General features: G+C 42.9%; 3 protein-coding genes across 3 annotated transcripts; all 3 read right to left on the reverse strand.

The window, feature by feature from the left end:
• Nucleotides 1–1,213: 1,213 nt before the first annotated feature.
• Nucleotides 1,214–5,039, reverse strand: LOC309474554 (zona pellucida sperm-binding protein 4-like; the record flags this gene model as incomplete). The annotated part of the gene is made up of 7 exons (XM_082137080.1): nucleotides 1,214–1,560; nucleotides 1,639–1,711; nucleotides 1,797–1,944; nucleotides 2,014–2,206; nucleotides 2,283–2,468; nucleotides 2,950–3,040; nucleotides 5,034–5,039. 7 exons carry the CDS (start codon nucleotides 5,037–5,039, stop codon nucleotides 1,484–1,486), a joined length of 774 nt encoding a protein of 257 aa, XP_081993206.1. The 3' UTR covers nucleotides 1,214–1,483.
• A 2,792-nt stretch (nucleotides 5,040–7,831) lies between these two features.
• LOC309474555 (zona pellucida sperm-binding protein 4-like) lies at nucleotides 7,832–11,435 on the reverse strand (the record flags this gene model as incomplete). The annotated part of the gene is made up of 7 exons (XM_082137081.1): nucleotides 7,832–7,908; nucleotides 7,987–8,059; nucleotides 8,145–8,292; nucleotides 8,362–8,554; nucleotides 8,631–8,816; nucleotides 9,298–9,388; nucleotides 11,430–11,435. 7 exons carry the CDS (start codon nucleotides 11,433–11,435, stop codon nucleotides 7,832–7,834), a joined length of 774 nt encoding a protein of 257 aa, XP_081993207.1.
• A 2,517-nt stretch (nucleotides 11,436–13,952) lies between these two features.
• Nucleotides 13,953–15,786, reverse strand: LOC309474556 (zona pellucida sperm-binding protein 4-like; the record flags this gene model as incomplete). Its single annotated transcript, XM_082137082.1, has 7 exons — nucleotides 13,953–14,299; nucleotides 14,377–14,449; nucleotides 14,535–14,682; nucleotides 14,752–14,944; nucleotides 15,021–15,178; nucleotides 15,250–15,347; nucleotides 15,688–15,786. The coding sequence occupies 7 exons, from the start codon at nucleotides 15,784–15,786 to the stop codon at nucleotides 14,223–14,225; spliced, it is 846 nt and encodes a 281-aa protein (XP_081993208.1). The 3' UTR covers nucleotides 13,953–14,222.
• Between the last annotated feature and the right edge of the window lie 1,131 nt (nucleotides 15,787–16,917).

Below are 16,917 nucleotides of genomic sequence, written 5' to 3' on the forward strand. Positions count from 1 at the left end.
TTGTTTTGATACATAAAAAACATTATAATATTGATCATTAAAACTGACATTTAGCAAAAATATTTTATTATATATGTACATACAGTGAAGAGAATAGGCAACATGTATAAATTTATCAAATAAAATTACATAACCTTTTTTGTTAAATGTCAGTTTTAATGATCAATAATAGCCATTATAAAAGTACAAGTAGCCTAAAAGGTATAAGAAGCTTTACAATAATAAAGCAAACGATTCAGTCAAACATAATTCAGCGCTCTAGGCTACAACATAAAGTTAAATAGACTAAATATATAAAGCTATGAAACTTCACTTTGCCCTCAGCCAAAACGTTTTGCCAGGGAACAAATGATAGACTGAGACAAAAATAAATAAATAAAATAAAATAACCCGTTAGATATACACAAGACGATTTATATCTCATGTTAAACCACTAGACTAGAGACATACGAGCCAGCGGCAAACGTCAGCAGCACTAGCCGAGGGAAGGCTGTTCTCGGCGGGGTACATGAGCGCCGAGCGTCCGATTGCCTGGATCTCACAACTCCGAAAACGTCAGATCAAATTTTCAAATAGGCGCTCTCTTTATAAATAAACCAAAGATTTGAGCTTTAAACAACTACATTCTCGCCTGAAAAACTACATTTCGTGACACAATTACAGTAGCATTTTTAAATTATGCGGGTTTTCTAATCTGCTATTGACGCTTGCTAGTTGGTGTGAGAAGCATTCTGGGATACCTGGCTGTCTCAAGTCCACACAAGTCACCTCTCGATGCCTCCTCGGTAAAAGGGGTGGATCAAGAACACATCCGGGGATTTGAACTGGACTTGGTTAGATGTGAACTTTGAATTGGAACAGTACTTGGGCAGCGACTGATGACGTTTCACAAGAACAGACAAGTACGCATATTGAGAAACAGCTTATTGCTCTTTTGGATTAGCGATCGATCACACTACACGGCTTGGCGGTAATTGACTGTTTGTGGAGATATACTTGCTGGATTATTTCACCTTGGAGATCACTTCACAGGACAGCGCTGTTCCTCATCGTGTGCACGGACTTAAAACGGCTTACCGGTGAGGTCGATTCAATGCACACATACACAACATTGGACTGGAACACACACTTACATTTTTGTATATATTGATTTTCAGTGCTTTCTATTTAATACACTTTGGGTGGTCACTTGATCTTGCTTGTTTACATTGTGAGCAATTCTATCCAACGCTTTCATAGAGGGTCTAGAACGTATATTTTGTGGTGTATCCTGCCTTGTATAGGCAGAACGTTACAAAGTTAGATGGCTTAGGCAGAAACTTGGCTTGTTTAGTTCAAGTCAAGAATCTCAATGCACAAAAGAAAAAGGTTTAGTAGTGCAGAAGTCAAACTGAGAACAGTCATGAAACATCCAACTCCAGACAGAAATGAATACCAAAGAGAAACATGTTGAGTTTCATGAAGTTTATTAAAACACAAAAATTCACTTGACCAGGTTAACTTGTCCACTAGACACCACAGTTTGCCCACTAGAGATGGTCTTGACATGCGTGTCCCTTCCTGTAAAAAGTGGTAGAAGCATGAGGGGCATTTAAATAAATTCTCAGTTCCTGAAGTCAACTTACAGCAAGCACTCACTTTTCCTAGTGCAACTTTGCTCACAGGAGCCAGAGGAGGGATGGCACACCGCTGTACTACAGTGGATGAAGATCTAACAGAGGGGGAAAGGGTTAAGCCATAGAATTCACTGTAAAAAGCAATAATATTAAGGGTTGAGGTAAGGCTGCAGAGCATACGGTTTCCTGCAGAGGAGCCAGTGATGCTGGATCTACAAATGTGAACATCTTCACAACAAAGCGCTTGTAGTGGGTCGGGAACTGAAGACCAGATGATCCAGCCACTGGAACCAATGTGGTCAGGTAACGATCATCCTGGTAAGGGCATCTGAAAGGCAAAGAGGCAGTCAGAAATGCCTTACAGCACACTAGATGGATAAAGACTGGCCTTACTCACCCATCAACCAGAAGATCCCATTGGGGTAGACTGAGTGGACTGGGGGTTGATGTCGCCCAGCAACGTCCCAGCATCAGGACAATGTTGGGGTCGGTCCTCTCCAAAATGTGCACCTCAACATACACAGGCTCCCGCAGGACTTTTGTAACTGGATAATCAGCATCACTGTAGTAGGACGTGTACGCCTCGTCCCCTGAGGAAGAATGCAGTGTTTAACTAGAAACTGGAGTTTTAGAAAGGCTTTAGGCATACTTGGGACAAACACTTACCTTCTGCACAGCCTTTGGTGACACATTGACCATTTGCCAGTCTAAGCTCCACCCTGAGGGGTCCAGGAGCAGCTACTGGTGGAGGTGGAGGAACGGTGTTGACCTCCACAACCAGAGCTTCCACAGAGGTACCAGAGTACCTACACTGGAAGAGAAGCCTGGACAACAAACAGTGAGCTTGTAGCACTTGTCAATGATTCACCTTTATGATAAAGCATACATCACTTACTCAAAATGGCTGTCCCTTGTAATGGAACCAAGTGGTCCGATACCCACTTCATATGAGGAGGTCATTCTGTTTTCATACACCACATATCCACTGTCCTCCTGCAAATAGTAACATTGTTGGCATCCAATCCATTCTAAGCCATGCAGAACAAAACCAAGAGCAGCTACTCGCCATCATGCTTGTGCCACATGCAGTGACAGGGAACTGGTATATAGCAAAGAAAGGTGTGGATCCCACAGGACTGCAAGCTGGATCACTTCCACCCAGGAGACGGACTGAATCCAGGCTCAATCGAGGCAGCGTAACATCTCTAGCCACCACTACCACAAACTGACCATCTCTTATACACTGGACAGTCACTGGAACAAGTTACAAGAGCAGGTTATTGCTGAGGATCAGTTTAACATGAATGCCTCTACATTGACTCTACACTCTTACCTGCCTTCCCATAGTAACACTGCTGTCCATTAAAGCAGCAGTTGATAGCAGCACACTCAGCACCACTGATACCAGGTGGTCCACATTGAATCTGCTCATAATCCGCTACAGTACATTTGTCAAGGGGCTCTGCCTGTGCCACTGGCTGCTTAGGCTGAAACTGCTGAGGAAACTGTTGACTAGCTTGCTGTTGAACTGACTGAGGAAACTGTTGACTAGCTTGCAGTTGAACCTGCTGAGGAAACTGTTGACTAGCCTGCTGTTGAACTGACTGAGGAAACTGTTGACTAGCTTGCTGTTGAACCTGCTGAGGAAACTGTTGACTAGCTTGCTGTTGAACCTGCTGAGGAAACTGTTGACTAGTTTGCGGTTGAACTGACTGAGGAAACTGTTGACTAGCTTGCTGTTGAACTGACTGAGGAAACTGTTGACTAGCTTGCTGTTGAACTGGCTTTTGAACCTTCTGAGGAAACCATTGACTAGCTTGCTGTTGAACTGGCTTTTGAACCTTCTGAGGAAACCATTGACTAGATTGCTGTTGAACTGGCTTTTGAACCTGCTGAAGAAACTGTTGACTAGCTTGCTGTTGAACCTGCTGAAGAAACTGTTGACTAGCTTGCTGTTGAACTGGCTTTTGAACCTTCTGAGGAAACCATTGACTAGCTTGCTGTTGAACTGGCTTTTGAACCTTCTGAGGAAACCGTTGACTAGCTTGCTGTTGAACTGGCTTTTGAAACCGCTGGTCAGTTTGCTGGAACATCAGCGCATCAGGATTCAGGGGCCGATCACTCCACTTCGGAACAGCATGACTAAACGCACAGAACCAAACACAAAGTGCCAGCGACTGAACAGCACACCAACTTCCTGCCATTGTTCAACAGCTAGTCACACTGTTGAGGTGCTGCTCTTTGGTCCTTTTGTACTCTACAGACTTTGGCTAATTAATGATAATCCCACCCTCTTCATTAAGTCATGATTCTCCAGACTTGCACGAGTGGGAGTTTATGCAACTAGGTGATTCTATTGTTTAAGTCAATTTTTCCCTTTTGAACATACATAAAACCACATTGAGCTGAATTCAGAATAGTATGCTAGTACTATTTCTGCCATTCTGAATTCAGCCTTTTTTATATTAGATGTTTTAGCTATTCTGGATTGTTTTTCTCTCTCTTTGAAACACATCATAGTTTTCTCATGGCAACAGGCCTGTATATTTTAAGAAAGTTTAAATCACACCTGCTAGCGCACTTCTTAAAATGTTTACGTACTAGGTCAGTAGGCGGTAGAGTACACCGTTTTGCGGCTGTTCGAACACATTCAACCACATGAGCATCTACTCTATGAAAGCAATCTGGTCGAATGTGTTGGACTACCTCTGGAAGTGGCCAAAAATAGACAAGCTAAAAAAAAAAAAAGCCCCTTTTTTACACCTTCATTTACCACAGTCCACTTGTGATCCGATTTACAAAAAATGCTTCTTAGTACCAGGTGTAAACAAGGCCTTGGACAGCTACCTAGTTGGGATACAACAGTTAAGGGATGAATGCTTACATGAAAGCAGTCTACATTACTGGGACTAGCCTGAAATTTAAATAAATAAATAACCAAAATTCAGTATCAACCAATCCTTTATCCAAAGATATGATTCTATACTTGCGTGACTGTAAAAAAAGCATTACAAAAAGCCAATGAGTGACCTCAGAGGGGTTTGGGCATCAATATATGCAGTTATGCTAGTCCAGCCATAAAGTCGTATGTAAAGCCTCAAACAGACAGAAGCTAAAACCTTAATTATATGTGAAACATGAACAGGGGCCCAAGTTAATGACTAGAACTTGGCAAATAGTAAAGTTGTAGCGTGGCCACATAAAGGGGATATTTATAAGACGGCTTATTAAACTAATTAAAGAGTTATACATGTCAGATGTTCTTATATTAAAGAATCCCTGGGTTTTTGTTGCCCCTGTCCAGTTTTGGTCTTACTGTTTTTTCTGAGCAAGAGTCTTGATCGTTACACCTGGGAATCCCCGTGACGTCATACTTCAGCTGATCAACTTCACTTCCGTTAAAGGGAGCCGGCTTACCGGCATTCGGGAGCAACTTTACTATGGCCGTTTCTCGATACCAAGTACGCAAATTTCGGACTTGAGTCCTTGGTAGTTCGGACTTGACAAGTTCGACTCAGGAGAATGAACTCCCGAGGACGGTAGGGATGGGGAAATGATGCCTCATGAATCACTGAGGCTTTCTCCTGACTGTTCCGGGAAAAGATTCAAAGCTTCGAGAGTGTCGAGAACAGCGCCATCTGGTGCTTATTTAAAATAAAGCAGCCAGAAGCCTGTGTTAGAAGCTCTGGCAGATGAAGCAACCACAACACACTCCATAGTTTCAATATTATGTGTACAAATAAAAGCCTTACATGTTTGTGTTTTATTTGTTCATTAAATAAATTCATTTTCTCTCCTCACAAACCCATCAACCAGACTGAGCCAACAATGACTCGTTAAATACATAGACAGTATATAAACTGGACACAGCGACCCCATTGGATTCAACGGAGACAAGTGAAGTCAATTAGAAGCTCTCACTTCCTGGGGGTCGAGCGTACTGCGCAGACTCAAACTGAGTTTGACGACGTAGATGTGACGTGAGCAACCCGTCCGTCTTCTAGTAGCTGTGCCAAGAGAAATCTGAATCATTCCCTTCCGAAACTTGCAGAGACGGAGAGTGTGAGTAGGAGCTGTCCATGAGCTAGGAGCAGGAGCAACTTTTGCTAAGTATTCTGATTAATTATTTTGTCATTTTGCCTCCACGTCCCCCCGATCAAAATGAATGGGAGTCAATGGAATGCTAACAGCAGGTGGGGGTCGGCTAATCAATGGCGGCGCCCGGGGAAGCTTCAAAATAATATGAAACCCTGCCCCCCTGGTTAAATAAGATCTGGGGTTCGAGCCTTCTGACACCCAAAGCGAAACGCGCACGTGATTGGACAGAAAGTGAGGCTCGTCGATCACGTGACTCTAGTAAACCAATACACACCCCGATACGGGGCTTCACTAGAAATTGTGTCGCATGTGTGATACGCACATCGAAGCTTCAGTGTCATACGTAACATCACTAGAGGACGGGAGGACGCACGTCCGATAATTCTGCAAATGGAACAGCGACGTACTTGATAGCGTCACTCAGCTCGCTCTGGCTACTCCGGTTATCTCTTTATGTATATTTAGGCTACAATAAAACAAAATATGTTATAAAACACCACTCTGCCTCTCTTCATTTTCATTAAAAAAAATCGTAAACATATTAATGGCCACTGTGGTTCAGGCAACGCAATTGATTATCTTCACTGCATATATTTATAACAACACGAAATATAAAACACAACCCTGACTCTTTTTGTTTTGATACATAAAAAACATTATAATATTGATCATTAAAACTGACATTTAGCAAAAATATTTTATTATATATGTACATACAGTGAAGAGAATAGGCAACATGTATAAATTTATCAAATAAAATTACATAACCTTTTTTGTTAAATGTCAGTTTTAATGATCAATAATAGCCATTATAAAAGTACAAGTAGCCTAAAAGGTATAAGAAGCTTTACAATAATAAAGCAAACGATTCAGTCAAACATAATTCAGCGCTCTAGGCTACAACATAAAGTTAAATAGACTAAATATATAAAGCTATGAAACTTCACTTTGCCCTCAGCCAAAACGTTTTGCCAGGGAACAAATGATAGACTGAGACAAAAATAAATAAATAAAATAAAATAACCCGTTAGATATACACAAGACGATTTATATCTCATGTTAAACCACTAGACTAGAGACATACGAGCCAGCGGCAAACGTCAGCAGCACTAGCCGAGGGAAGGCTGTTCTCGGCGGGGTACATGAGCGCCGAGCGTCCGATTGCCTGGATCTCACAACTCCGAAAACGTCAGATCAAATTTTCAAATAGGCGCTCTCTTTATAAATAAACCAAAGATTTGAGCTTTAAACAACTACATTCTCGCCTGAAAAACTACATTTCGTGACACAATTACAGTAGCATTTTTAAATTATGCGGGTTTTCTAATCTGCTATTGACGCTTGCTAGTTGGTGTGAGAAGCATTCTGGGATACCTGGCTGTCTCAAGTCCACACAAGTCACCTCTCGATGCCTCCTCGGTAAAAGGGGTGGATCAAGAACACATCCGGGGATTTGAACTGGACTTGGTTAGATGTGAACTTTGAATTGGAACAGTACTTGGGCAGCGACTGATGACGTTTCACAAGAACAGACAAGTACGCATATTGAGAAACAGCTTATTGCTCTTTTGGATTAGCGATCGATCACACTACACGGCTTGGCGGTAATTGACTGTTTGTGGAGATATACTTGCTGGATTATTTCACCTTGGAGATCACTTCACAGGACAGCGCTGTTCCTCATCGTGTGCACGGACTTAAAACGGCTTACCGGTGAGGTCGATTCAATGCACACATACACAACATTGGACTGGAACACACACTTACATTTTTGTATATATTGATTTTCAGTGCTTTCTATTTAATACACTTTGGGTGGTCACTTGATCTTGCTTGTTTACATTGTGAGCAATTCTATCCAACGCTTTCATAGAGGGTCTAGAACGTATATTTTGTGGTGTATCCTGCCTTGTATAGGCAGAACGTTACAAAGTTAGATGGCTTAGGCAGAAACTTGGCTTGTTTAGTTCAAGTCAAGAATCTCAATGCACAAAAGAAAAAGGTTTAGTAGTGCAGAAGTGAAACTGAGAACAGTCATGAAACATCCAACTCCAGACAGAAATGAATACCAAAGAGAAACATGTTGAGTTTCATGAAGTTTATTAAAACACAAAAATTCACTTGACCAGGTTAACTTGTCCACTAGACACCACAGTTTGCCCACTAGAGATGGTCTTGACATGCGTGTCCCTTCCTGTAAAAAGTGGTAGAAGCATGAGGGGCATTTAAATAAATTCTCAGTTCCTGAAGTCAACTTACAGCAAGCACTCACTTTTCCTAGTGCAACTTTGCTCACAGGAGCCAGAGGAGGGATGGCACACCGCTGTACTACAGTGGATGAAGATCTAACAGAGGGGGAAAGGGTTAAGCCATAGAATTCACTGTAAAAAGCAATAATATTAAGGGTTGAGGTAAGGCTGCAGAGCATACGGTTTCCTGCAGAGGAGCCAGTGATGCTGGATCTACAAATGTGAACATCTTCACAACAAAGCGCTTGTAGTGGGTCGGGAACTGAAGACCAGATGATCCAGCCACTGGAACCAATGTGGTCAGGTAACGATCATCCTGGTAAGGGCATCTGAAAGGCAAAGAGGCAGTCAGAAATGCCTTACAGCACACTAGATGGATAAAGACTGGCCTTACTCACCCATCAACCAGAAGATCCCATTGGGGTAGACTGAGTGGACTGGGGGTTGATGTCGCCCAGCAACGTCCCAGCATCAGGACAATGTTGGGGTCGGTCCTCTCCAAAATGTGCACCTCAACATACACAGGCTCCCGCAGGACTTTTGTAACTGGATAATCAGCATCACTGTAGTAGGACGTGTACGCCTCGTCCCCTGAGGAAGAATGCAGTGTTTAACTAGAAACTGGAGTTTTAGAAAGGCTTTAGGCATACTTGGGACAAACACTTACCTTCTGCACAGCCTTTGGTGACACATTGACCATTTGCCAGTCTAAGCTCCACCCTGAGGGGTCCAGGAGCAGCTACTGGTGGAGGTGGAGGAACGGTGTTGACCTCCACAACCAGAGCTTCCACAGAGGTACCAGAGTACCTACACTGGAAGAGAAGCCTGGACAACAAACAGTGAGCTTGTAGCACTTGTCAATGATTCACCTTTATGATAAAGCATACATCACTTACTCAAAATGGCTGTCCCTTGTAATGGAACCAAGTGGTCCGATACCCACTTCATATGAGGAGGTCATTCTGTTTTCATACACCACATATCCACTGTCCTCCTGCAAATAGTAACATTGTTGGCATCCAATCCATTCTAAGCCATGCAGAACAAAACCAAGAGCAGCTACTCGCCATCATGCTTGTGCCACATGCAGTGACAGGGAACTGGTATATAGCAAAGAAAGGTGTGGATCCCACAGGACTGCAAGCTGGATCACTTCCACCCAGGAGACGGACTGAATCCAGGCTCAATCGAGGCAGCGTAACATCTCTAGCCACCACTACCACAAACTGACCATCTCTTATACACTGGACAGTCACTGGAACAAGTTACAAGAGCAGGTTATTGCTGAGGATCAGTTTAACATGAATGCCTCTACATTGACTCTACACTCTTACCTGCCTTCCCATAGTAACACTGCTGTCCATTAAAGCAGCAGTTGATAGCAGCACACTCAGCACCACTGATACCAGGTGGTCCACATTGAATCTGCTCATAATCCGCTACAGTACATTTGTCAAGGGGCTCTGCCTGTGCCACTGGCTGCTTAGGCTGAAACTGCTGAGGAAACTGTTGACTAGCTTGCTGTTGAACTGACTGAGGAAACTGTTGACTAGCTTGCAGTTGAACCTGCTGAGGAAACTGTTGACTAGCCTGCTGTTGAACTGACTGAGGAAACTGTTGACTAGCTTGCTGTTGAACCTGCTGAGGAAACTGTTGACTAGCTTGCTGTTGAACCTGCTGAGGAAACTGTTGACTAGTTTGCGGTTGAACTGACTGAGGAAACTGTTGACTAGCTTGCTGTTGAACTGACTGAGGAAACTGTTGACTAGCTTGCTGTTGAACTGGCTTTTGAACCTTCTGAGGAAACCATTGACTAGCTTGCTGTTGAACTGGCTTTTGAACCTTCTGAGGAAACCATTGACTAGATTGCTGTTGAACTGGCTTTTGAACCTGCTGAAGAAACTGTTGACTAGCTTGCTGTTGAACCTGCTGAAGAAACTGTTGACTAGCTTGCTGTTGAACTGGCTTTTGAACCTTCTGAGGAAACCATTGACTAGCTTGCTGTTGAACTGGCTTTTGAACCTTCTGAGGAAACCATTGACTAGATTGCTGTTGAACTGGCTTTTGAACCTTCTGAGGAAACCGTTGACTAGCTTGCTGTTGAACTGGCTTTTGAAACCGCTGGTCAGTTTGCTGGAACATCAGCGCATCAGGATTCAGGGGCCGATCACTCCACTTCGGAACAGCATGACTAAACGCACAGAACCAAACACAAAGTGCCAGCGACTGAACAGCACACCAACTTCCTGCCATTGTTCAACAGCTAGTCACACTGTTGAGGTGCTGCTCTTTGGTCCTTTTGTACTCTACAGACTTTGGCTAATTAATGATAATCCCACCCTCTTCATTAAGTCATGATTCTCCAGACTTGCACGAGTGGGAGTTTATGCAACTAGGTGATTCTATTGTTTAAGTCAATTTTTCCCTTTTGAACATACATAAAACCACATTGAGCTGAATTCAGAATAGTATGCTAGTACTATTTCTGCCATTCTGAATTCAGCCTTTTTTATATTAGATGTTTTAGCTATTCTGGATTGTTTTTCTCTCTCTTTGAAACACATCATAGTTTTCTCATGGCAACAGGCCTGTATATTTTAAGAAAGTTTAAATCACACCTGCTAGCGCACTTCTTAAAATGTTTACGTACTAGGTCAGTAGGCGGTAGAGTACACCGTTTTGCGGCTGTTCGAACACATTCAACCACATGAGCATCTACTCTATGAAAGCAATCTGGTCGAATGTGTTGGACTACCTCTGGAAGTGGCCAAAAATAGACAAGCTAAAAAAAAAAAAAGCCCCTTTTTTACACCTTCATTTACCACAGTCCACTTGTGATCCGATTTACAAAAAATGCTTCTTAGTACCAGGTGTAAACAAGGCCTTGGACAGCTACCTAGTTGGGATACAACAGTTAAGGGATGAATGCTTACATGAAAGCAGTCTACATTACTGGGACTAGCCTGAAATTTAAATAAATAAATAACCAAAATTCAGTATCAACCAATCCTTTATCCAAAGATATGATTCTATACTTGCGTGACTGTAAAAAAAGCATTACAAAAAGCCAATGAGTGACCTCAGAGGGGTTTGGGCATCAATATATGCAGTTATGCTAGTCCAGCCATAAAGTCGTATGTAAAGCCTCAAACAGACAGAAGCTAAAACCTTAATTATATGTGAAACATGAACAGGGGCCCAAGTTAATGACTAGAACTTGGCAAATAGTAAAGTTGTAGCGTGGCCACATAAAGGGGATATTTATAAGACGGCTTATTAAACTAATTAAAGAGTTATACATGTCAGATGTTCTTATATTAAAGAATCCCTGGGTTTTTGTTGCCCCTGTCCAGTTTTGGTCTTACTGTTTTTTCTGAGCAAGAGTCTTGATCGTTACACCTGGGAATCCCCGTGACGTCATACTTCAGCTGATCAACTTCACTTCCGTTAAAGGGAGCCGGCTTACCGGCATTCGGGAGCAACTTTACTATGGCCGTTTCTCGATACCAAGTACGCAAACTTCGGACTTGAGTCCTTGGTAGTTCGGACTTGACAAGTTCGACTCAGGAGAATGAACTCCCGAGGACGGTAGGGATGGGGAAATGATGCCTCATGAATCACTGAGGCTTTCTCCTGACTGTTCCGGGAAAAGATTCAAAGCTTCGAGAGTGTCGAGAACAGCGCCATCTGGTGCTTATTTAAAATAAAGCAGCCAGAAGCCTGTGTTAGAAGCTCTGGCAGATGAAGCAACCACAACACACTCCATAGTTTCAATATTATGTGTACAAATAAAAGCCTTACATGTTTGTGTTTTATTTGTTCATTAAATAAATTCATTTTCTCTCCTCACAAACCCATCAACCAGACTGAGCCAACAATGACTCGTTAAATACATAGACAGTATATAAACTGGACACAGCGACCCCATTGGATTCAACGGAGACAAGTGAAGTCAATTAGAAGCTCTCACTTCCTGGGGGTCGAGCGTACTGCGCAGACTCAAACTGAGTTTGACGACGTAGATGTGACGTGAGCAACCCGTCCGTCTTCTAGTAGCTGTGCCAAGAGAAATCTGAATCATTCCCTTCCGAAACTTGCAGAGACGGAGAGTGTGAGTAGGAGCTGTCCATGAGCTAGGAGCAGGAGCAACTTTTGCTAAGTATTCTGATTAATTATTTTGTCATTTTGCCTCCACGTCCCCCCGATCAAAATGAATGGGAGTCAATGGAATGCTAACAGCAGGTGGGGGTCGGCTAATCAATGGCGGCGCCCGGGGAAGCTTCAAAATAATATGAAACCCTGCCCCCCTGGTTAAATAAGATCTGGGGTTCGAGCCTTCTGACACCCAAAGCGAAACGCGCACGTGATTGGACAGAAAGTGAGGCTCGTCGATCACGTGACTCTAGTAAACCAATACACACCCCGATACGGGGCTTCACTAGAAATTGTGTCGCATGTGTGATACGCACATCGAAGCTTCAGTGTCATACGTAACATCACTAGAGGACGGGAGGACGCAAGTCCGATAATTCTGCAAATGGAACAGCGACGTACTTGATAGCGTCACTCAGCTCGCTCTGGCTACTCCGGTTATCTCTTTATGTATATTTAGGCTACAATAAAACAAAATATGTTATAAAACACCACTCTGCCTCTCTTCATTTTCATAAAAAAAAATCTTAAACATATTAATGGCCACTGTGGTTCAGGCAACGCAATTGATTATCTTCACTGCATATATTTATAACAACACGAAATATAAAACACAACCCTGACTCTTTTTGTTTTGATACATAAAAAACATTATAATATTGATCATTAAAAATGACATTTATCAAAAATATTTTATTATATATGTACATACAGTGAAGAGAATAGGCAACATGTATAAATTTATCAAATAAAATTACATAACCTTTTTTGTTAAATGTCAGTTTTAATGATCAATAATAGCCATTATAAAAGTACAAGAAGCCTAAAAGGTATAAGAAGCTTTACAATAATAAAGCAAACGATTCAGTCAAACATAATTCAGCGCTCTAGGCTACAACATAAAGTTAAATAGACTAAATATATAAAGCTATGAAACTTCACTTTGCCCTCAGCCGAAACGTTTTGCCAGGGAACAAATGATAGACTGAGACAAAAATAAATAAATAAAATAACCCGTTAGATATACACAAGACGATTTATATCTCATGTTAAACCACTAGACTAGAGACATACGAGCCAGCAGCAAACGTCAGCAGCACTAGCCGAGGGAAGGCTGTTCTCGGCGGGGTACATGAGCGCCGAGCGTCCGATTGCCTGGATCTCACAACTCCGAAAACGTCAGATCAAATTTTCAAATAGGCGCTCTCTTTATAAATAAACCAAAGATTTGAGCTTTAAACAACTACATTCTCGCCTGAAAAACTACATTTCGTGACACAATAACAGTAGCATTTTTAAATTATGCGGGTTTTCTAATCTGCTATTGACGCTTGCTAGTTGGTGTGAGAAGCATTCTGGGATACCTGGCTGTCTCAAGTCCACACAAGTCACCTCTCGATGCCTCCTCGGTAAAAGGGGTGGATCAAGAACAGATCCGGGGATTTGAACTGGACTTGGTTAGATGTGAACTTTGAATTGGAACAGTACTTGGGCAGCGACTGATGACGTTTCACAAGAACAGACAAGTACGCATATTGAGAAACAGCTTATTGCTCTTTTGGATTAGCGATCGAACACACTACACGGCTTGGCGGTAATTGACTGTTTGTGGAGATATACTTGCTGGATTATTTCACCTTGGAGATCGCTTCACAGGACAGCGCTGTTCCTCATCGTGTGCACGGACTTAAAACGGCTTACCGGTGAGGTCGATTCAATGCACACATACACAACATTGGACTGGAACACACACTTACATTTTTGTATATATTGATTTTCAGTGCTTTCTATTTAATACACTTTGGGTGGTCACTTGATCTTGCTTGTTTACATTGTGAGCAATTCTATCCAACGCTTTCATAGAGGGTCTAGAACGTATATTTTGTGGTGTATCCTGCCTTGTATAGGCAGAACGTTACAAAGTTAGATGGCTTAGGCAGAAACTTGGCTTGTTTAGTTCAAGTCAAGAATCTCAATGCACAAAAGAAAAAGGTTTAGTAGTGCAGAAGTCAAACTGAGAACAGTCATGAAACATCCAACTCCAGACAGAAATGAATACCAAAGAGAAACATGTTGAGTTTCATGAAGTTTATTAAAACACAAAAATTCACTTGACCAGGTTAACTTGTCCACTAGACACCACAGTTTGCCCACTAGAGATGGTCTTGACATGCGTGTCCCTTCCTGTAAAAAGTGGTAGAAGCATGAGGGGCATTTAAAAAATTCTCAGTTCCTGAAGTCAACTTACAGCAAGCACTCACTTTTCCTAGTGCAACTTTGCTCACAGGAGCCAGAGGAGGGATGGCACACCGCTGTACTACAGTGGATGAAGATCTAACAGAGGGGGAAAGGGTTAAGCCATAGAATTCACTGTAAAAAGCACTAATATTAAGGGTTGAGGTAAGGCTGCAGAGCATACGGTTTCCTGCAGAGGAGCCAGTGATGCTGGATCTACAAATGTGAACATCTTCACAACAAAGCGCTTGTAGTGGGTCGGGAACTGAAGACCAGATGATCCAGCCACTGGAACCAATGTGGTCAGGTAACGATCATCCTGGTAAGGGCATCTGAAAGGCAAAGAGGCAGTCAGAAATGCCTTACAGCACACTAGATGGATAAAGACTGGCCTTACTCACCCATCAACCAGAAGATCCCATTGGGGTAGACTGAGTGGACTGGGGGTTGATGTCGCCCAGCAACGTCCCAGCATCAGGACAATGTTGGGGTCGGTCCTCTCCAAAATGTGCACCTCAACATACACAGGCTCCCGCAGGACTTTTGTAACTGGATAATCAGCATCACTGTAGTAGGACGTGTACGCCTCGTCCCCTGAGGAAGAATGCAGTGTTTAACTAGAAACTGGAGTTTTAGAAAGGCTTTAGGCATACTTGGGACAAACACTTACCTTCTGCACAGCCTTTGGTGACACATTGACCATTTGCCAGTCTAAGCTCCACCCTGAGGGGTCCAGGAGCAGCTACTGGTGGAGGTGGAGGAACGGTGTTGACCTCCACAACCAGAGCTTCCACAGAGGTACCAGAGTACCTACACTGGAAGAGAAGCCTGGACAACAAACAGTGAGCTTGTAGCACTTGTCAATGATTCACGTTTATGATAAAATATACATCACTTACTCAAAATGGCTGTCCCTTGTAATGGAACCAAGTGGTCCGATACCCACTTCATATGAGGAGGTCATTCTGTTTTCATACACCACATATCCACTGTCCTCCTGCAAATAGTAACATTGTTGGCATCCAATCCATTCTAAGCCATGCAGAACAAAACCAAGAGCAGCTACTCGCCATCATGCTTGTGCCACATGCAGTGACAGGGAACTGGTATATAGCAAAGAAAGGTGTGGATCCCACAGGACTGCAAGCTGGATCACTTCCACCCAGGAGACGGACTGAATCCAGGCTCAATCGAGGCAGCGTAACATCTCTAGCCACCACTACCACAAACTGACCATCTCTTATACACTGGACAGTCACTGGAACAAGTTACAAGAGCAGGTTATTGCTGAGGATCAGTTTAACGTGAATGCCTCTACATTGACTCTACACTCTTACCTGCCTTTCCATAGTAACACTGCTGTCCATTAAAGCAGCAGTTGATAGCAGCACACTCAGCACCACTGATACCAGGTGGTCCACATTGAATCTGCTCATAATCCGCTACAGTACATTTGTCAAGGGGCTCTGCCTGTGCCACTGGCTGCTTAGGCTGAAACTGCTGAGGAAACTGTTGACTTGCTTGCTGTTGAACTGACTGAGGAAACTGTTGACTAGCTTGCTGTTGAACTGACTGAGGAAACTGTTGACTAGCCTGCTGTTGAACTGACTGAGGAAACTGTTGACTAGCTTGCTGTTGAACTGACTGAGGAAACTGTTGACTAGCCTGCTGTTGAACTGACTGAGGAAACTGTTGACTAGCTTGCTGTTGAACTGACTGAGGAAACTGTTGACTAGCTTGCTGTTGAACTGACTGAGGAAACTGTTGACTAGCTTGCTGTTGAACTGACTGAGGAAACTGTTGACTAGCTTGCTGTTGAACGTGCTGAGGAAAATGTTGACTAGCTTCCTGTTGAACCTGCTGAGGAAACTGTTGACTAGCTTGCTGTTGAACTGGCTTTTGAACCTTCTGAGGAAACCATTGCCTAGCTTGCTGTTGAACTGGCTTTTGAACCTTCTGAGGAAACCATTGACTAGATTGCTGTTGAACTGGCTTTTGAACCTGCTGAAGAAACTGTTGACTAGCTTGCTGTTGAACTGGCTTTTGAACCGGCTTTTGAACCTTCTGAGGAAACCATTGACTAGCTTGCTGTTGAACTGGCTTTTGAACCTTCTGAGGAAACCATTGACTAGCTTGCTGTTGAACTGGCTTTTGAACCTTCTGAGGAAACCATTGACTAGATTGACTAGATTGCTGTTGAACTGGCTTTTGAACCTTCTGAGGAAACCGTTGACTAGCTTGCTGTTGAACTGGCTTTTGAAACCGCTGGTCAGTTTGCTGGAACATCAGCGCATCAGGATTCAGGGGCAGATCACTCCACTTCGGAACAGCATGACTAAACGCACAGAACCAAACACAAAGTGCCAGAGACTGAACAGCACACCAACTTCCTGCCATTGTTCAACAGCTAGTCACACTGTTGAGGTGCTGCTCTTTGGTCCTTTTGTACTCTACAGACTTTGGCTAATTAATGATAATCCCACCCTCTTCATTAAGTCATGATTCTCCAGACTTGCACGAGTGGGAGTTTATGCAACTAGGTGATTCTATTGTTTCTTAAGTCAATT

This window comes from Leuciscus leuciscus, assembly GCF_965113295.1.
Source record: "Leuciscus leuciscus genome assembly, chromosome: 14".
In the NCBI taxonomy this organism is placed as follows: domain Eukaryota; kingdom Metazoa; phylum Chordata; class Actinopteri; order Cypriniformes; family Leuciscidae; genus Leuciscus; species Leuciscus leuciscus.